This window comes from Pteropus medius, unplaced genomic scaffold (genome assembly GCF_902729225.1).
Source record: "Pteropus medius unplaced genomic scaffold, Ma_sr-lr_union100, whole genome shotgun sequence".
Classification (NCBI taxonomy): Eukaryota; Metazoa; Chordata; class Mammalia; order Chiroptera; family Pteropodidae; genus Pteropus; species Pteropus medius.
Window position 1 is genome coordinate 28767038 of NW_024354502.1, and position 22033 is coordinate 28789070.

Consider the following 22033-nt stretch of genomic DNA (forward strand, 5'->3'; position numbering starts at 1 on the left):
GGAGCTCAAGCAGCTGCGAGAGGCAGCTTCTTTATTTCTCCAGGTCTACTGCTCGACACCCGGGGTTCTGACTTGTGGTATCTCTTATGCCAAGATCCTATGCTCAGATGTGCTGGTTTGCAGTTTGGATGTTTTTTTGTTGTTGTTGTTGAGTTTTAGATGTTCAGCTTATTGTTGTTTCAGGGGGAGAGATCTGAGGATGTCTCTCACTCCACCATGTTTTCTCACCATCTCCTCTTCTGCACATTTTAATTGGCTTTTTTTTTTGGTGTTATTTTATGAGGTTTTTATAAATTTTGATTTTTAACCCCTTCTTTTATCTATCATTGGTGGATTCTTCTCCCAATAAGTAGGTTGTTTTTTTCATTTTGTTAATGGTTTCCTTTGCCATGCAAACTTTTTAAAAAATTTTATTAAATATATTGGGTTGACATTGGTTAATAAGATTATATAGGCTTCAAGTGTACAATTCTATACTACATCATCTGTATATTGTACAATGTGTATTCACCATCCAAAGTAAAATCTTCTTCCATCACCATATATTTGACCCCCTTTACCCTTTTCTACTTCCCCTACCCTCCTTCTCCTCTGGTAACCACCATACTGTTGTCTGTGTTTATGAGGTTTTGTTTATTTTCTTGTTCATATGTTACTTTCACTTTTATACCCCACATATGAGTGAAATCATATGATTCTTAACTTTTTCTGTCTAACTTTTTTCCCTTAGTATGCTATTCTCAAGATCCATCCATTCATGTTGTCTCAAATGGCAGTATTTCATCTTTTCTTATGGCTGAGTAATATTCCATTGTATATATGTACCACTTCTTTATCCAATCATCTATTGAAGGAGAGTTTTGTTGTTACCATGTCTTGGCCACTGTGAATAATGCTGCAACGAACATAGGGGTACATATATCTTTACAAATAAATGTTTCAATTTTGGGTGTTTGATACCCAGAAGAGGGATTGCTGCGTCATAAGGTAATTCTATTCTTAATTTTACGAGGAATCTCCACACTATTTTCCATAGTGGCTGTACCAATTTACATTTCCACCAGCAGTGTAGATTGTAGATAGTTCCTTTGTATTCAGAACCTCTCCAACACTTGTTATTATTTGTTTTGTTGATTATAGCTATTCTAAAGATTCTTTACATAGAGATCTATAAAGACTCCACCAAAGAACTATTTGAAACAATAAACAAATACAGTAAAGTTTCAGGATACAAAACCGATGTACAAAAATCCATTGTGTTACTATATACTAACAATGAAATTTCAGAAAGAGAAATGGAAAAACAATTCCTTTTGCAATTGCAACAAAAATAATAAAATATCTAGGAATAAAATTAACAAAGGATATGAAGGACCAATACATTGAACACTACAGATATTTTTAAAAGAAATTGAAGAAGACACAAAGAAATGGAAAGATATTTTGTGTTCATGGATTGGAAGAATTAACATAATTAAAATGTCCATATTATCCAAAGCAACATACAGATTTAATGCAATCCCCATCAATATTCCAATGGCATTTTTCAAAGAAATAAAACAAAAATAATCATCATATTTGTGTGGAATCACAAAAGACTCTGAATAGCTGAAGCAATCCTGAGGAAAAAAAATCTAGATATCACACTTCCTGACTTTAAATTATCTTGCCATTTACAATGACATGGTATGATATGAGTTTGTTTTTATTTACAAAACTCTGAACTTATAATAATATTTAATTATTATGCATTTCTTTAATTATGGAAAATTCTAAGTTACTATCTCTTCAGCGATTGACTCTTTCCCATTTGATCTCCTTTATCCTTCTGGAATTTCTATATTTTATGGTCTTCCATTCCAGCCTATATATTTGTGGTGATGGTGATTGTTCTTTTTCTCTTCTTCTCTCCCTCCTTTTTCTTCGTTCGACACTAGAATTAGGCTTTAAAAAATAGTGTGGTAAAATTAATCATTTTAGTATGTATAAGTCTGTGAGTTTAATGAATACATGCACACACTATGCCCACACAAAACATATAGAACAATTTCATCACCCCACAAATTTCCTCTCATTCCACTTCCAGCTTCTGCCACTGACAGACCTATCTTCTTTGCCTATAGTTTTGCCCATTCCAGAACTTCGTATAAACAGAATTATACAGTATGCAGTCTTTTGAGTCTGCCTTCTTTCTCTTAGTATAATGCATTTGAAATCTACACTTGCTGTTATGTGTATCAATAGCGTGCTCTTTTTTAATATGTAGTTTTAGTGAGGTATAATTGATATATAGTAAATTGCATATGTTTTAAGTGTGTCATTTGGTATGCTTTGATAATTTGAAAAGTAACACTAGTAAAACCATTATCGCAATCAAGTTTATGAAGGTATCTGTCATGCCCCAGTTTCCTTGTGCCTCTTTATAATCCCCACTCCTGCCTCTTTCACCTCCTTTATTCCCAGACTGTTGATCAGCTTTCTATAGTTGATCAGTTACTATAGTTTAGTTCCAATTTTCTAGAACTTTATATAATTGGAATCATGCAGTTTGTACTCTTTATTTTTATCTGGTTTATTTCACTAACCATAATTATTTTGCAATCCATCCATGTTTGTGTGTATCGATAGTTTGTTCCTTTTTATTGCTAATAACTATTCAGTTGTATAGATATACCATAATTTGTTTATCCATTCATGTGTTGATGGATGTTTGGGTTGCTTCCAGTTTTTGGCTGTTATAAATAAAGCCACTATGAACATTTATATACAAGTCTCTATGCAAATATATACTTTCTTTTTCTTGAGTTAATACCCAAGATTGGAATGTTGGGGTAATATGGTAGGTATGTGTTTGATTTCTAAAGAAAGAGCCAAACTGTTCTTCAAAGCAGTTGTACCATCTTATATTCCAACTACTAGTATGTGAGAGTTCTAGTTTCTTCACATTCTCAACAACACTTGGTATGGTTATTTATTTTTTAAAAATTTTGGCAGTTCTGACAGCGAATAGTGGCATCTCGTGGTTTTAATTCATATTTCTCTAATGACTAATGATGTTGAGAGTTGTTTCATGTGGTTGTCATCTGTACATCTTGAGAGACGTTCATATTCAAATCTTTTGCTCATTTTTAATTTACTTACAGTTCAGAGGTCATTTATTTATTGATTTATTTTATATCTATTATGCTATAATTTTATGAGGATTGGGTTCCAGCAGCTCTGGCTCCTTTCCATTGGTTCTTGCAAAGTGTGCTTCTCTAGGTGGAACAGATTGGTGCTTCAGTTGAACCCAAAAACTTTCTCTTTGGCTTTCTTCTTTGTTCATTTTCCTTCGCATGTTTCAGGAAGCTACCTCAGCCTGTAGAGTGCTTAATATGCTCAATACATACATTAAATCTCTTGGCAAGAATCTTGCCCTTAACCTGTTTGTTTATCACAATTCCAACAGCATTCAAGGTAACACTTTCAGTTTTGCCTTGTTAATGATGTGGGTCATTCCTTTTTGAACAATATCCATTCTTTTGACTTCTGTAATATCTGTAGATTCACATGTATGTGGTTAAAGGAACAACTCTATGTTTTCTAAAACACCTAAAGAACATATAGCAGGTATTTCTTCTTTTTCCTTTAGTGTTGGCCATTTTGACCAGTTACTAGAAGATGGTAGTTCCACTTGAAAGGCCCCATTTTTAACTGGGTTTTCTTTTTATTATTTAGTCATTTAAATCTTTACATTTTAAAAAAAAGTTTTTTTGTTTTTCTATTGTTTCATTTTGAGTGTTCTTTATATATTCTGGGTACATGTCTTTTATCGTATGTATGACTTGCAAATATGTTCTCCTGATCTGAGGCTTGTCTTTTCATACTTTCAAAGAGCAAAAAAAATTTTTTAATGTTGATATATATTTTGTTTAAAATATCATGTGTAATATATTGATTTTTTAATGAAAAAATAAATGAGCAACACAATATTAAAATACTTTGTGTTTTTTGAGGAAGCATTTCTTTTTTTAATTATTAAATTTATCAGAGTGACACTGGTAAATAAAATTACATAGGTTTCAAGTGTAAAATTCAATATTTCATCATCTGTATATTGCACTGTGTTCACCACCCAAAGTCAGATCTCCTTCTGTCACCATATATTTGACCCTCTTTACCCTTGTCTACCTCTCCACTCTCACTTTTGTCTTTGGTAACCACTAAATTGTTGTCTATGTCTATGAGTTTTTGTTTGTCTAACATATCTGTTGCTTTCTGTTTTATATCCCACATATGAGTGAAATCATATGATCCTCATCTTTTTCTGTCTGGCTTATTTCGCTTAGCATGATAATCTCCGGATCCATCCGTGTTGTTGCAAATGGCATTATTTCATCTTTTCTTATGGCTGAGTAATATTCCATTGTATATATGTATCATTTCTTCTTTATCCAGTCATCTATCAAAGGGCACTTCAGTTGTTTTCATGTCTTGGCCACCATGAATAATAATGCAGTGAACATCGGGGTATACATATCTTTATGGAGAAATGTTTTCGAATTTTGGGGTAGATACCCAGAAGTGGGGTTGCTGGATCATATGGTAATTCTATTCTTAATATTTTTGAGGAAATATCATACTGTTTTCCATATTGGCTATACTAATTTACATTCCCACCAGCAATTTATGAGCATTCCTTTCTCCCCATAACCTCTCCAACACTTGCGGTTACTTGTTTTGTTGATGATAGCCATTAAAACAGGTGTGAGGTGGTATCTTACTGGGTTTTGATTTGCATTTCCCTAATAGCTAGTGAAGTTGAGAATCTTTTCATTTGTCTTTTGGCCATTTGTATGTCTTTTTGAGAGAAGTGTCTGTCCAACCCCTCTGTCCATTTTTTAATTGGATTGTTTTGTTGTTGTTGTTATTGAGTTGTGTGAGTTCTTTTAATAGTTTGGATATTAGCCCCTTATTGGAGTCATTAATTTTGAGGAAATCCAACGTATCAGTTTTTTTCTCCTATAGATCATGATTTTGGTGTTGTATGTAGGAAATATTTGCCTAACCAAAATTCATAAAAATTTCCTCCTATTTTTTTTCCCTAAAAGTTTTAGTGTTTGTTTTTTCATTTAGGCCTATAACTAATTTGAATTAAGTTTTGGATAGGTTAAGAGGTATGGATACAGTGTTTTGTTTTGTTTTGTTTTTTTGTGCTTAAGAATATCCAATTGTTTTAACCCCATTGCTTTGTAAGATTTGTTAAGCAGCATTAGAATAGTCATCACTACTGAGGCAATAGCCTTTTGAGTAACTCTATCCAACACACCATGAATTATGAGATTTTTCAACTGAGGTTGTGGGAACATGAACTATTTCTGTCCCTATGTGAGCACAAGGGATTGTCCCTTTATTCATTTCAATTTTCTCCCTCTCTGGCTCAGGTAGTTTCCTCACTTGCACTCAATACTTAATCTTCTGCAGAAGACTCAAAGGGGACCCTCCACAGATTCCAGGAGCTTTCTGTGTGCAGCTCTTTCCCTCTTTGTTATTTTGCCCTGTGAATTCTAGCTGCCTTTCCCACCAAAGATTCCCTGTTCTATTAGCTCAGGGAAACTTCTGGCTTTGCTTGGGTCTTCCTCACTGTGCTAAAGTCTGGAAACTCTCACCAGTCAGTAAGAAGGGTCAGATATAGATATCATCTTTTTTATTCCCTTCCCTCAGAGATCACTATTCTGTGTTGACATATTCAGTGTCTGAAAACCACTGTTTCATATATTTTGTCAGGCTTTTCAGTTTTTTCAGGCAGAAGGGTAAATCCGGTTATTCTATCTTGGCCAGATTTGGAAGCATGTCTTTGTGATTTATAACTTCACTTTCATATTTATCTTTACATTTCATTTTCTGTTTTTTTCCTCAGGTCACTCTTTCATTTCACCAATTCTTCTTCCATCTTTGTTCTGTTTTAGACTTAAGGAATCTATTCTTGAAAAATCTCAATGGAGATTCTAAATATTCTTATATTAAAGTTTTTGTAATAATTTGTGTTGTATTTCTTGGTGTGTGAATTCATTGATTTGCTGTGACTGTTTGCACTAATGCCTAGTGGTTTGTAATTATAGACTCTTTTGACTTCTATGTCTATGATTTTCCCATGAGAATTCTGCATGCCCTGTGCTGAAGACACATATATGTGGGTTTAAAACAATTGCTATGCATTGTGTTAAAGAATTTGTAGTATGTGAATGAGAGTCCTGAAAGTACACTTTTTAGAGGCTTGAGATTCCTACTTTTCTCACGGATGCATTTTCCCCCATCTATATATCCTCATTTTCCTGCTGCATTTCAAAGACCACTGGTCAGAAATTTAATGGCTCCATGGCTCCCATGTTCAGGTAAAGAGCTCACTTATAGTTTCCCTACATGCAAAGGCCTTGGACCAGAACTCCTTCACAGGACGGCTTATTAAATCTTAGCCTCAAAGGTGTATCACTGGCTTAGATACCCTTTCAGATATTCAATTTTAGCTCCTGTTTACCCCTTCAACTCTGTTTCTTTATTTTTACTAGCATCAAAAAAGTCTTTTTTTGTTACTAACTTCAGCTACATATTAAATGTGTGTATTATTTATATTAGCATTTCTCTATGTGAGAAATGAAAAGGGGGAAATTGTCCCACCAGCCCACTCTGCCAGATTGTCTAGAAGTCAGTAGGAGTTTTAATTTATGAAATGTAGCATTTCTTTATCAGTGAATAAAAAGTAAAAGTTGGGCTATGAAGATCAGAATCAGGCATCTAGGGTCAAATATATATTTTGTGTTCAGAAGTGATAAGCAAAAAAGAAATCCATGTCTTTTTAATACTCTTCTCATTGTCGGATTTGAAATTTGTACTCTTCATAGATGAGGTATATGGGTAAAAAAGAATGTTATTTATTGGCATCTTTGTTCAGTGACCTTTGATGTTATTTTCTTTATTGATAATCAGTCTTGTAAAAGAGATAATACTGCTTATGAAATGGCCTGACTTTTATTCATGCAGTAGGCAAGCTTTCTTAGGACTAACTTGAAATATTCTTTTCTTTTTTTTTTTTTACATTCAGATCAGAAGGCAGCAGTCACACATATACCACAAGGTAAGCAAATTAGAAGGTTTCTTAAAATATATGTTGAAAATTAAGAATGACTTAATAATTCACAATTAATTTCTAGATATTATTTGAACTGCTGCGATTGGTAAAATAATGTACTGAAAACCAGGCTACTAATCTATAAAAATTTACTTTCTAGTAAATTATTTTTTTATTTGTTTGGAAATCTACTCTGAAGAAATAAGGAATAAAATAGCTGACTCTAATATAAGATAGAATATGTATAATTAGTAAAGGAAAAGGATGTATATGTATACTGTGGAGATATTTCAGGTTTGGTTTCAGACCACCACAGTAAAGCAAATATTGTAATAATGTGAGTCACATGAATTTTTTATTTTCCCTGTGCATATAAAAGTTATGTTTATACTCTGTTATAGTCTATTAAGTGTGCGATAGCACTATATTTATGAAAACAATGTGCGTTAATTAAAAAATACTTTATTGCTAAAAAATGCTAACCATCATTTGAGCCTTCAATGAGTCATGATCTTTTTGCTGGTGGGGAGTCTTTTTGATGGCTGCTGACTAATCAGGGTGATGGTTACTGAAGGCTGGAGTGGGTGTGGCAATTTCTTAAGACACCAGTGAAATTTGCTGCATCAATTGACCTTCTTTTCATGAACAATTTTTCTGTAGCGTGCGATGCTGTTTGCTGACATTTTACCCACAGCAGAACTTCTTTCAAAATTGTAGTCAGTGTTTTCAAACTCTGCCTCTGTTTTTTCAACTAAGTTTATATAATATTCTACATCCATTGTTGTCATTTCAACAATCTTCGCCAGCCTCTTTGTCAGAAGTAAATTCCATCTCAAGAAACCACTTTCTTTGATCATCCATAAGAAGCAACTCCTCATCCCTTTAAGTTTTATCATGAGATTGTAGCAATTCAGTCACATCTTCAGGCTCCACTTCAAATTCTAGTTCTCTTGCTATTTCTGCTACATCTGCAGTTACTTTCTCCACTGAAGTCTTGAACCCCTGAAAGTCATGCATGAGGGTTGGAGTCAACTTCTTCCAAACCCCAGTAAATGGTGATATTTCGACCTCTATAATGGTGAATCCTGGCCACTGTAAATAGTGCTGCTATGAATATCAGTGTGCAAATATCTTTTCTCATATGGGTTTTCAAGTCTTTGGGGTAGATACCTAGTAGAGGGATTGCTGGATCATATGGTAGATCAATTCTTAGTTTTCTGAGGAACCTCCATACTGTTTTCTATAGTGGCTGTACCAATTTGCAGTCCCACCTGCAGTGTATGAGGGTTCTTTTTTCTCTACATCCTCTCCAACATTTGTTATTACTTGTCCTGTTGATAGCTATTCTAACAGGTGTGAGGTGGTTTTATCTCATCGTGGTTCTTGTTTGCATTTCCCTAATAGCTAATGAAGTTGAGCATCTTTTCATATATTTGTTGGCCATTTGTATGTCCTCTAAGGAGAAGTATCAGTTCAGGTCCTTTGCCCATTTCTTGATTGGATCGTTTGCTTTTTGTTGTTATTGAGTCGTATGAGTTCTTTGTATACTTTGGATATTAGGCCCTTATTGGATGATTGTCTTTTTACCTTGTTGATGATTTCTTTTGCTGAACAGAAGCTTTTTAGTTTGATGTAGTCCCATTCATTTATTTTTGCTTTTACTTGCCTTGCCTTTGAGGTCAAATCCATAAAATCCTCTTTAAGTCCAAGGTCCTTGAGTTTAGTTCTTATGTTTTATTCTATGCATTTTATTGTTTCAGGTTCTTTTTTCAGCTCTTTAATCCATTTTGAGTTAATTTTGGTGTGCAGTGATAGACAACAGTCTAGTTTCATTCTTTTGCAGGTGGCCTTCTAGTTTTCCCAGCACCATTTATCGAAGAGGCTTTCCTTTCTCCTTTGCGTGATTTTGGGTTCTTTGTCGAAAATTATTTGCCCATATAAATATGGGTTTCCTTCTGGACTCTCGATTCTGTTCCACTGGTCCATGTGTCTGTTTTGCTGCCAATATCATGCTGTTTTAATTACTCTCACTTTGTAGTGTAATTTGAAGTTGGGCAGAGTGATGCCTCCAGTCTTGTTCCTTTTTTCTCAGGATGACTTTGGCATTTTGGGGTCTTTTGTGCTTCCATACAAATCTGATGATTTTTCGTTCTAGTTCTTTAAAAAATGTAGATGGGATTTGATGGAGATTGCATTAAATCTGTATAATGCTTTAGGTGATATGGTTGTTTTAACTATGTTGATTCTTCCAAACTAAGAACACAGAATGTCTTTCCATTTCGTTGTATCTTCCTCGATTTCTTTTAATAAGGTCTTATAGTTTTCATTACATAGGTCCTTAACATGTTTCATTAAATTTATTCCTAGGTATTTTATTCTTTTTGTTGCAATTGCAAAAGGAATTATTTTTTCCACTTCTTTTTTGACACTTCATTATTAGAGTATAGGAATGCTACGGATTTTTGAACGTTGATTTTGTATCCAGAGACTTTACTGTATTTGCTTATTGTTTCTAGTCGTGTTCTTGTGGAGTCTAGGATTTTCTATATAGAGAATCATGTCATCTGCAAATAGTGACAGTTTGACTTCTTTGTTTCCTATTTGGATGCCTTTTATCTTTCTCTTGTCTGATTGCATTCTCTAGGACCTCCAATGTTATTTCGAATAAGAGTGGCGATAGTGGACAGCCTTGCCTTGTTCTTGATGTTAGAGGGAAGATTTTTAGTTTATACCATTAAGTATAATGTTGGCTGAGAGCTTGTCATATATGGCCTTTATTATGTTAAGGTACTTTCCTTCTATGCTGACTTTGTTAAGTGTTTTGATCTTAAATGGATGCTGTATCTTGTCACATGCTTTTCCTGCATCTATTGATATGATCATATGATTCTTATTTTTTAACTTGTTTATGTGGAGTATCACGTGGATCGATTTGTGTATCTCGAACTATCCCTGTGACCCTGGGACGAAGCCCACTTGATTGTATAATCTTTTTAATATGTTGCTCTATTTGGTTCGCTAGTATCTTATTTAGAATTTTTGCATCTGTGTTCATGAGAGATATGGTTTGTATGGTCTGTAGTTTTCTCTTTTTTTTTTTTTTGCGTTATCTTTACTAGGTTTTGGTATCAGAGTAATATTGGCCTCATAAAATGAATTGAGAAGTATTGCCTCCTCTTCGTTTTTTGGAAGGGTTTGAGGAGAATAGGTATTAAATCTTCTTTGAATGTTTGGTAGAATTTACTGGTGAAGCCTTCAGGTCCTGGACTTTTAGTTTTTGGTAGGTTTTTGATGATTGTTTCAGTTTCCATACTGCTGATCGGTCTATTTAGATTTTCCAGATCTTCTTGCTTCAGTCTAGGAAGGTTGTATTTTTCTAAGTACTGTTCCATTTCTTCTAGGTTATTAATTTTGGTGTTATATACTTTTTTATAGTATTTTTGCATGATCCTTTGTATTTCTGTGATATCAGTAGTAATTTCCCCTCTTTCATCCCTGATTTTGTTTATTGTGTCCTTTCTCTTTTTTCTTGAGTGTGTCTAGCCAGGGATTTGTCTATTTTATTAACCTTTTCAAAGAAGCAGCTTTTTGTTGCATTTATTTTTTCTGTTTTGTTTGTTTGTTTTTAGTTTAATTTATTTTGCTCTAATTTTGATTATTTCTTTCCTTCTGCTGCCTTTAGGCCTCCATTTGTTTTTCCTTTTCTAGTTTTTTAACATGAAACATTAGGTTGCTTATTTGGGCTCGTTCTTGTTTTTGAAGATAGGCCTGTAATGATATGAACTTCCCTCTTATGACTGCTTTTGCCGTGTCCCAAAAGTTTTGATATGTTGTACTATCATTATCATTCGTTTCTATCTATCTCTTGATCTCTGCTGCAGAGAAGGTACTTTTTTTTGGTTCCCAGTAGGTGGCGTCTAAGCCTCTTGAATTCCTGCTTTATATAAAGCCTTATTACTGCCTTTTAATTTTCTTGTAGATATTTAATCATGCTTGCTACCCTCAGTTTCAGTTCCCTTCAGTGTCAGCGACAATCTCGGCAGCGTTTGCTCAGATTCCCTGGGGCTCTGTGGTGATCGGTCTCAGAGTGTATCACCACTCTGAGGGGCCCTCTGGGTTGGGAGTTGTGGGCTGTGGCTCAGCCTTGGTTTTGCAACTGGGGCCAGTAATAATCAGCTGTTGTTTATTTGCCGTCCCTGCTTTTCTGCTGTCTCTGTTTCTCTGCCTTCTGCCCTGATGACTGGGCACTGCTGCTGGCCACATGGAGCTCACAGCTTTTCCAGGCAGGGCTGTTCTGGGAACTTGCTGTCCTTCTCCTCTCCCCCTCCTCCTACAGGGAGCCCTGGGGACAATGAAAGGTAGCTTCTTTGTTTTTCTCGGTTCACCGCCCGACACCTGGGGTTCTGACGTGTGGTAGCTCTTGTGCGCAGATCCCACACTCAGATGTGCTGGTGTGCAGTTTGGGTGTTTTTGTTTGGTTTTAGATATACAACTTATTGTTGATTCAAGGGGAGAGATCTGAGGATGTCTCTCACTCTGCCATGTTTCTCCTCCCATGATATAAGAGAGACTTTTTTTTTTTTAACTCATGAACTGGACTCAGTATTTTCTTTCAGTGTGAATGCTCATGCCTTTCTTCGATTTGGAAAAGTTCTAGACTTTTTCTCTTTAAATATCGAGTCTCTCCATTCTAAATTTTCTATGTCTGTATTTCTTAGTGTTTCTTCGCTAGTCTTTTATATATTATCTTTCTGTTTACCTAGTGTCCTGAGTGATTTCCTAAACAATTTAAAAATCAGCAATTCTTTTTTTTTTTCAGTTTTGTCATTTCTTGTTTAATGTATTCTGTTCCCTAATTGATTTCTATGGAAATCCTAAACATTCTTTTTTTTTTCTTAAAGTTTTTCTTTTACCTATAATTCTTGCTGTAGGAATTTTTTAGTTCTGGCTGTGGACATTACCTCTTAGTGGCTTAATAATTCGATTGTAAGGCCATCTTAGGTAGTAACGATTGTCTCATGAGGATTCTGTACATCTGCTTTGTAGAATTCTCTTCGTGGAAATTATTTCATATTCTGTTTTCTTAAGTCATCAATTTTTATTGTACTTGTTTCACCTGGAGATCTAGAATTCAAAGGAAACATGCATTGTCATCCTGAACCTATACTCTTCAGAGACTTAAGGTTCTTTGTTCTCTATGTGATATTTTTGTCTTCCATATCTTTAAACCATTTTAAGCACTTAGGGTTCTGTGTCTCCAGGTGATCCTTTTCCATCTATATTTCTAAAGAAATTTACCTGCCACATCTCAAAGACAAATGGTAGCAGCTTTTAGTATCCCCATTTCATGGATGGTATGACCTTTCATGGCTTCCTGGGTTAGGGAAGTCAGTTCCAACTTTCTAGGAGGTCTCAACTCATTATAAGCTGATATGTACAAATGATTTATGCACTTTTGAGGAAATTTAGCTTTGGTTACTATTTATCTTTTGTGTTTTCAATTTCCTCTTTTTTTCAAATTCTCATTAGAAATGTCCCTTTCTTTAAATTTTGGCTTGTATTTTGTGTTATTTTTTCCCCACCATTTCTCTATGTCTGGGATAGGAAGGGAAAGAGCCCTGTGAGCCCAGTCTGTCTGATTATGTAAAATTGGTGGGTAAAATATTAGATTGGAACCTGAAGGCTAGAATCAGACTCAAAATCAAGCATGTATTCTGTCCTGGGAAGTGATAAGGAGAAAAGCAAATCTGTTTACTTATTCCTCTCTCTAGTTGGGGATTTGAAATTTATATTCTTTATGCTCATGGTGTATGTATAAAAAGGAATGTACTTACCCTAATTTAGTAATCGTTTCAAATTATTCATCATTGGTAGTTAGTGGTATAAAAGAGTTGATGAAAATTATAAAATGATCTGACTTTAATTTGTTATGAAGAAACTTTTTTTTTAGCATTAATTTAGAAACATTATTTTCATTCTCATTTAGATCCAGATCAGAAAGCAGCAGCTACACAGATACTGTCAGGTAAGTAAATCAGAGATATTTTTAAAAATAAGTATGTGTTAAAAAATAAGATAAAAAAATAAGATGAACAAATTGATAGTCAACAATTAATTGCTAAATATTAATTAAGCAGCAAAAGTTGGTAAGGTACTACACCAAAAAATAACCTATTAGTGCCAATCTGGTAACTAGTATTCATCTAAATAAATCAATGTCTTCTTTCCTTCAAGTTGTTACTCTATATTGGGATTTTATTCTTGAAAAAGAATAAACTAGAAATAAATGATGTGTAATGTTTATGGAGTTAACTCATAAATGGGGAAGTTTACTTTTTTATTTGGATACTCTACAACTAGAAACTCAATATGTACGCTCATGAATGACTCAGTGAATGCTTGCTTACTGTGGTCACTTAGGAAAAATTTGCCGAAGGAAAACATCATAAGGAAACAATAATTTTACATCTTCCATAGGCTCTCAGTATTTCAAAGTAGTTTTAATTAGATCCCCCTTCATTACCCAAAAGGTGGATATCTTTGTATAATAATACAATAAGTATTCAGTTTCCCATATCCAACAGTTTTGGGTTTGGAGTCCTTCTGCAGATATAAAATCTCTGACTTGTAAAGTCTTTATTTACTTGTATAGGGGGTTAGTGTTATACCTACAGGTTCTTCCAAAGTCCACTACTATCCTCGGAGACATCCAACTCCATAGAGTAAACTTTCTAGGCTGCACAACGAAGTTGTATAATTTCTCTGATTCCAGAAGAGGCCTTCCTCTTCATCCAGAATACATTCAGTATTGGTTATATTAGTTTCAGGTGTACAATATAGTGCTTTGACATTTTTATACCTTACAATGTGATCACCCCACTAATTCTAGTAATCATCTGTCACCTTGCAAACTTATCACAATATTATTGACTATATTCCTTTTCGCCTTTTCACCCAAGCCCCATTCCTCTTTTCTGGTAACCATCCCATTGGCCTCTGTTTTTACAAGTCTGTTTTTGTTTTATTTTGTTTGCTCTTTTTTTTTTCTATTTTTTATTTTCCACATATAAGTGAAACCATATGGCACTTGTCTTTTTCTGCCTGACTTATTTTACTAGTTTGCTTTCATATCTTGCCTATCGTTAAGTAATGCTGTAGTGAATATAGGGGTGCATATATCTTTTTGAATTAGTGTTCTAATTTTCTTTGAATAAATACTCAGAGGTGGAATTGTTAGGTCATATGGTATATCTATTTTTAGTTTATGAGGAATTTCCATACTGTTTTCCATAGGGGTTGTACTAGTTTGCTGTCCCACTAACAGTGCACAAGTACTCTCTTTTCTTCACATTTTTGCCAACATTCGTTATTTTTTTGACTTTTTATTACCTTTCATTTTCCCTAAATAGCTTTTCAGGTTTCCTCTTTGTCCTAAATATTTTATTATTTTATTATGATATTTTCTGATAGAACTTTTTTTTACTTATTTAGCTCTAGATTCAATATAGTCTTTCAATATCATCACTCAGGTCATTCATTCTGGAAAAATTTCAGTCATCATCTCTTCAATTATTTACTCTTCCCCATTCTTTTTTTTTCCTCCATCTAAAGGGACTGTACTTGAGAGAGTCTTCTCACTTTAACCTCCATGTTTCTTAACTTGAATGTTCATACATTATGCTTTTTCAGCTCTCTGCGTGACGTTGATATTCTCATATGAGTTTCCAAATCACTCATTCTCTTAACAGCTATCCTTTTCTTGCCTAATTTCTAACTTGATCTCTATGAAGATCCTAAACATTTCTATTAAAGGTTTTCATATTATCCGTTGATCATATTGTGTGAATTTTTCTGCTGTGCTGTTGCTGTGGGCATTTAACACATGGTATTTTATAATTTAGACTTGTAAGCTCATCTTCAGGGGTGATGATTGTTCTTATAGGGATTCTGCATGCCCTGATTTGTAGAAGCATACATTAGGAAGAGGGGAGTGTTTCTGGTTTGCCTACCTTGGGGACATGAATGTTTTAACATTTTCTATGCTTGATAGTTTAAGTTTTTGGGGTAGTGTAATTGATGAATTGAGGTTCTGCCCCTATACATGGTGCAGGCCTGGAGTTCTGCATCTCTTGGTGATTCTTTTCCATCTATATGGCTGAAACAATTTGTTGAATTCCTAGTTACCTTAGTTTTTATTATCCCCATTCAAGACTACCAGGCTTGGGCTTTGTTCTAGCTTTCTAACATCTAAGTATCTGTGCAATCAACTCCTTCCAAGCTAGGGTTATTAAAACAATATCCCTTAGGGTGTAAGTAGATTCTCTTATAGTCATTCAGTTTTTCCTCCTATTTTCCCTCTGAACTTGTAGTTTATCATATTTTACTGACGGAAGGAAAAGCCTTTTCGGGCTCTCTTTCTCAGTTATATATTATATTTTTGTGCTATTTTCTTCAGCTTTTCTGTTGAAAGAAAGGGGAAGTTTTCCTGTCAGTTCAGTCTGCTATATTGCCCAGAGGTAAATGTGAATTTTAATTTGCAATATATGGCTATTTACATATCAACAAATAAAAAGATAGCTTGGAACTGAAGGCCAAATTTAGGCATTCAGAATCAAACTTATATACTGTGCTTAGAAAAGATAAAAAAAAAAAATATATGTTTGCTATCTTGATACTTTTCCCTACTGGAGGATTTAAATTTTGCACTGAATGTTATACTTGATGTTGGGTAAATAAGAGTGCTACTTAATTGCATGCCTCAGGTGTTAAAAGAATTAGTTTTAGTATAAAATGGCCTGATATTCATTCTTAAAGTAGGCAAGTTTCTTAGTATTAACTTTTAGACATTATTTTTATTTTTATTTTTATTAGATCCAAGTCAGAAAGTAGTGCCCAAACATATACTAACAGGTAAGTAACTTAGAGTGTTTCTTATAAATAAGTATATGTTGGAAATTAGAATGAACAAATAATTGCTTAATATTTTTTGAGCAGCCACAGTTAATAGTTCTGCATTAAAAACACTTATAAATATTTCCCATTAAATATTAATTAACTCAATCTTTTTTCTTCAGTTGACTAAATTTGTATTGATTTCCTACTCTTTAGATACATAGGAAAGACTAGCTAAATCTAATAAGAGAAGATATTTATAACTGTTTTGTGAAACATTCACAAGCAGGACATTTTTGCATCCTTGTGATGGGATACACAAAAGGAAATATTACTTTTTTGTTTTTTGTTTATACCCAAAAACTCAATATGAACAACTAAGTAATTGATTATTCCACTTAGGAAGGGTTTATCTAAGAATCAGTATCATGAACACACTAAAAATTCTACATTTCCCACACCTCCTCAACAGCCCACAATTGTGTTAGCAAGGGTTTTCTGAATTTTAGTTTCCAGTGCTCCACAATTGTGGCCTTGTGATCCTTCTGAAGTCATCAAGTATTTACTGATTTGCTTACCTTCCTTTCTCCCTTGTAGAGTTTATTTACTTATTTTTTGTAACTAAAAAATAAGTAAAATGTCTGGCATTTTTCCTTAAAATATCCTCTTTTAGTAATAGTCAATCTACTGGATTTCCAGAATATTCTTTATATCCACAGGCTACGTTTTCAGGCTGTGCTACAACATTATGTAGTTTCTATCCTCCCTGATAAAGTCAGCCCTTCCAATAGAGAAGCTATGTCATTTCTATATCCTTTATGCTCTCTGTTGTTTTTGGGTGTCTCCTAACATAGTTACTTCTTTAGAGACATTAGTTACCTTCTCCAAACTAAGTATGAAGATAAAAAGCTGATTTTCTTCGTTGTATCTATTCTCTGTTACCATTACCAAAAGATTTGTGATATAGTGCTGAAACACTGTAATTCTTCCAAACTTATGCCTACATAGAGGCATTACTTTCCCTATATACTCTGAAATCACTTGAAGGTAATGGCCATGTGTATTTTGCTAACCAATTTATAGTTAGCACCAGCAGAAGAAATGCTCAAAAAATACTTGTTTAATGAATCAGTGATTACTCTTGAACTTCACATACACACATAATTAATGTTAAAACTATTCTAATTGTCCTCTTACATTATCTCTCAGGATAGCATGTATCATTCACATAATCATCTTCTAGAAATGGTATTCAACTAGATTGAGGGATAGTTGAGAACATCATCTATAGAACAACATATATTGCATTCAAAGAATATAATTTGGAATGTTAACCCATTAGTCAAGTTTGTGTTTAGCATATACCAGAAAAAGATTCTTGGATTATTTATTTATTTAATAAATAAATAATAAGCTAGGCAGACCTGGTTGCTATGCTTTATTGTTATAGCACCCATTGTATTTTCTTTTTCTTCCTTATTATTTTAAAATTTTTATTTTTAGTATTTTTAAATTAAATTTATTGGGGTGACATTTGTTAATAAAATTGTATAGGTTTCAAATGTATATATTTTTTAAATTGGAAAGACAATGGGAGATGTTGGTAGAACCAATTTATTGGTTAAACACTACCAAAACAATAATTTTTTAAAAGCCAGAAATCTAATGGGTTGTACATGTCAGTAGATTGAGAAGTCTAGATATACAAGTTCTTTTATTGGTTTGGAGGAGAATTAACTATATGAAGTAGGGGTGCTTTGTGATCAGAGTAGTAAGAGAAATCTATAAGTTTGAATATATTAAAAATAGAAGTAAGGAAGGGTAAAATTATACTACTATATCACTGAATTCTCTCACTAATTTTACTGTCTATATTCTCTGTCAATTAACCTCATTTAATTTGTCTTCAATTTATTCTTTTTCTTTCTCATTCTTTTTGTTGGGGTATCAGATAAGATATCTTTGTATATAAAAATAAGAAAGAGGCCCAAGAATTTGATTTTGACTTTTGCTAATAATTAGTATAAAAATGGAAATTTGGCAGGTATTTCTCTTTTACCAAAAGAAAGAGGAAGAAACTGTCAAAAATTATAACATAACTTTGTCAAATTGTATCAAACCAATAGCATTATTATTTTTTAAAATTTAGATCCAAATCACAAGAAAGCACCCAAACATAAAACAGTTGGTAAGTACATTAAGAGGTGTCTCTTAAAAGAAATGTTTGAAATTAAAATGAAATTCACAATCCACAATTAATTTCTTAGTATTTATTAGGTAGATGAATTGATAAAGTACTACACCAAAAATAATTTATTAATCTTTACTAATCTTGTTATTAATGGGTATATATGTATGTATGTATGTATGTATGCATGTATTTATTTATTTATTTATTTTAATGGGTATTTAAATCACTTAGTGTTTTTTCCTCAGTTTAGTAAAGATCTCAAATTTGTTGGGAACTTGCTCTTGTAGACAAAATTGAATTAAAGATTTGAATCTAATAAGATATGATATTTGTAAATTAATCTATAAAACATATTCATAATCAGGATCACTTTATCCATTAGGCACAGTAGGCACAATGACTAAGGCCTATGCATTTCGAAGTACCAAAAACACTGTTTATAACCTGAAAAATTAAAAATGATTGGCTCCAAGATATGGAAAAAGTAAAATTAACATGTATTTAAATTTCTAAAAAAGTGCAAAGGTAACTTAATTGTTATATTTATGAACATTTCATTGTATGTAGAAAAAAATGTTAGATTTTCTCATTTGCAAGTACTTCTAATTAAATGATGTTTCCTCAAATATCACAAAAACTTGTAGAATAAGTAAGTTACAGTCAAATAATATCACAAGCGAAATTGTAAAAATTCTTTCTAGAATTCCTTTTTTCTGCCCTATGAATTTTTGCTTCACAGTACCCCAACTATATGTTTTGCAGTGGAAGGGAATTTATTCACTATCTGCTATCAGTACCTTAAGAATGTATATCTTTGTTCTCTTTCACAGTAACTAGTAATTCCTTCAGAAGGCAATGGATAATACTGAGTATCTCACTGAGAAATGAAAATTCCTTCTTTCTTCTCCTGGTCATGGCTGAAGGAAACAATAAACTGAGTGTGAACCAATTTGCATGCGTGTCTGTTTTTCTCTCGTTCTCTGCCCCTGAGGCTGCTCTTCTGCCACTTTAGGGCCCTTAATCGAAGACAGTCACCTCAACTCTGATGTTTCCATCCCCTCCTAGCTCCCTGAGCTATTCTCTGCAGCTCTCCCACCACCCACTTGGGTTTACTCCCTGGAGCCCCAGATGCTAGTGATTTGCACCAAATGCACTTACTCAGGAAGGACTCTAGGTGGTGGGCCATGGTCCTCCTCCTGGTCCTTCTCACGGGACTTGGCTGGCTGCATGCTAGTCTCAGTAAATCCAGACATTTGCCTACCTCACTCTCCCCACAACTCCAAACCAGGCTTCTGAGGGAGGCTGGTTTGCTTTGGAGGCTGTACTTTAACATCCAGGCCTCTTGCTCTACCAACCATCTTTTTCTTGCCCCTCTACTGGTTGACCTGCCGGGTGAATCCCAGAAGACAGAAAGACTCAAGGAGTTTGGGCTTGGGTCTCAGGGGCAAAGATTAATCTCTCATCAGAGTTTGGTATCAGGATTGATAAACTGAGTTAGGAAAAAGTTCTCTCTATTTTTTTATGTTTAAGAGTTTGTATAAAATTGTTTAGTTTTTCAATTAAATATTTGGCAAACTTCACCAATGAAGCTGGAGTTTTATTTGTGGGAAGATTTTAAATTATGGATTCAGTTTTTTTTTAACAGATAAAGGACTATTCAGATTTTCCATTTATCTTTTTATAGTTTTTAAAGATACTGTAATCTTAAAGGAATTTATCCATTTCATTTAATGGTCAATATTTTGGCATAAGGTTTTTCATAATAACATTTTTATTGTTTATAGAGTCTATAGTTGTGGCCCTTCTTTCATTCCTGATCATGGTGATACTTATACTGCTTCCAATCAGTCTTGATAAGATTTTTTTCCATATAATTAACCTACTCTCTTTATACATTTGACTTCATGTTTCTCTATTGCATCTCTGTTTTCTATTTCACTGGTTTCTGCCTTTTAAAATTTTGCTCTTTACCTAGCTTCTGGAGGTGAAAGTTTAGATAATTGATTTTAAACCTTTTCTAATGTATTTAAAGGTATAAATTTTCTGTATGTACTCCTTTAGCTTCATTTCACAAATTTTAATATGTTCTATTTTCATTATTCTTCAGATCAAAATATTTTCTGATTTTTTTCTTGATCTCTGAATTATGGGTTACTTAGTATGTTGTTTAATTTCTAAATATTTAGAAACTTTCAGTTTAATCATTTCTTATTGATTTCTAGTTAATTAAGTCATGGTCAGAGAACATACTTACATGATTTCAATCCTTTGAAATTATTGTTTTGCTTATGATTCAGCCTATAGTCTATTTTGGTGACTGTTCCATGTACACTAAAATAAATGTCCATTTTGTAGTTGTTAAATATATAAATGTAAATTAAGTCAAATTTTTTTAACAGTGTTTTTGAAACCTTAATGTTTTTTCCTCTTATTTTATCACTTCTTCTGAGAGATTTGTTCAAATTGCTAATTGTTATTGTTGATATGTCATTTGTTTTAGGTATATTATTTGTGTTTCATGTATTTTGAAGTCATATTTTAGTGCATGTTTCTCTAGGACTGTTATGTTTTCCTTATAAATTGACCCTTTATCATATATAAGTCTCCATTTTATCTCTAGTTATACTCTTAGTCTTGAATTCTACTTTTCCTGGTATTAATATATCCATGCCCGCTTTTTTACAGTTAGTTCCTGCATGAGATATTTTTTTAAAATCCTTTTACTTCCAATGTATGTTTTCTTCTATTTAAGAAAATAGATGTAAACAGCATACAGTGGGTTTTGTATTTTTTTAATTCAGTTTTTTTTATTGGAGTGTTAAACACATTTACATTTAATGTAATTTCTGATACTTTGGTTATACCTTTCATTATTCTTTTGTTTTTTTTTCCCCCTCTGTTTTCTTTTAGGTTAATTTAGCATTAATCTCTTTTTTCTTCTCTATTGGCTTTTTAGCTGTTCTTTAAGGGACTATTCCAGAGATTACAATATACATCCTTAATTAGCTGTTCTTTAAGGGACTATTCCAGAGATTACAATATACATCCTTAATTTATCACAGTATTCCTTGAATTAGTATTATCCTGTTTAACAAACAGCAAAAGAACTTTACAACAGTATGATTCCTACTATCTCCTCCTTCCCGGTGCTACTACATTTAATTCTACATATATTATAAATACCACCTATACATTGTAATTTTCACCTGAAATGGACAAAAGTTTTTCCAGAAAATTTAGTACTTTCTATTTATCTTTCTGGTACTCTTTATTTCTTCTAGATCTGTGCTTCCATATGGGATCACATCCCTCAGCTTGAATAACTTTCTTTGTTATTCCTTACAATGTGCTTCTGATGGCAGATTTCCTTCAACTTTTTTTTTCTGTTTGAAAAAGTTTTTATTTACCTTCATGTGGTAAGATAATTATGTAATAATATTGTACATAGACGTCTAAGTTGCCATTTTTTTTCCTTTCAGCACTTTAAATCTATTATCTTACGGATTTCATTATTTATTTCTGATGAGATGTCAGTTATTATTATTTTTGGTATACTGGATTATAATATGTCTCCATTTTCCATCCACTCCCCACTGCTCACAGGTACTCCTAAGAATTTTTCCACATATTTAATTTTAGAAGTTTGATCATAATATGCTTAAGGGTGGTTTTCTTTGGATTTACCTTACTTTGTAGCCCACTGACTTCTTAGACCTATTGCTTAATGTCTTTCAATAATTTTGGAGAATTCTCAGCCATTAAGAATGTCTTCAAATATTTCTTTTGCTTCATTCTCTGTTTCCTTAGGGAACTCCAGTTACACATTTTCCTATTCATTAACT

General features: G+C 33.2%; 1 protein-coding gene across 1 annotated transcript in view; it reads left to right on the forward strand.

Moving 5' to 3' along the window:
- LOC120595419 (disintegrin and metalloproteinase domain-containing protein 32-like) overlaps positions 1 to 22033 on the forward strand; it is a 168961-nt gene that overhangs the window by 134750 nt on the left and 12178 nt on the right. Inside the window, exons 20-22 of the mRNA XM_039853518.1 lie at positions 7082 to 7114; positions 13095 to 13133; positions 15980 to 16018. Of these exons, the coding sequence (XP_039709452.1) occupies positions 7082 to 7114; positions 13095 to 13133; positions 15980 to 16018 (111 nt within the window). The remainder of the gene's footprint in view (positions 1 to 7081; positions 7115 to 13094; positions 13134 to 15979; positions 16019 to 22033) is intronic.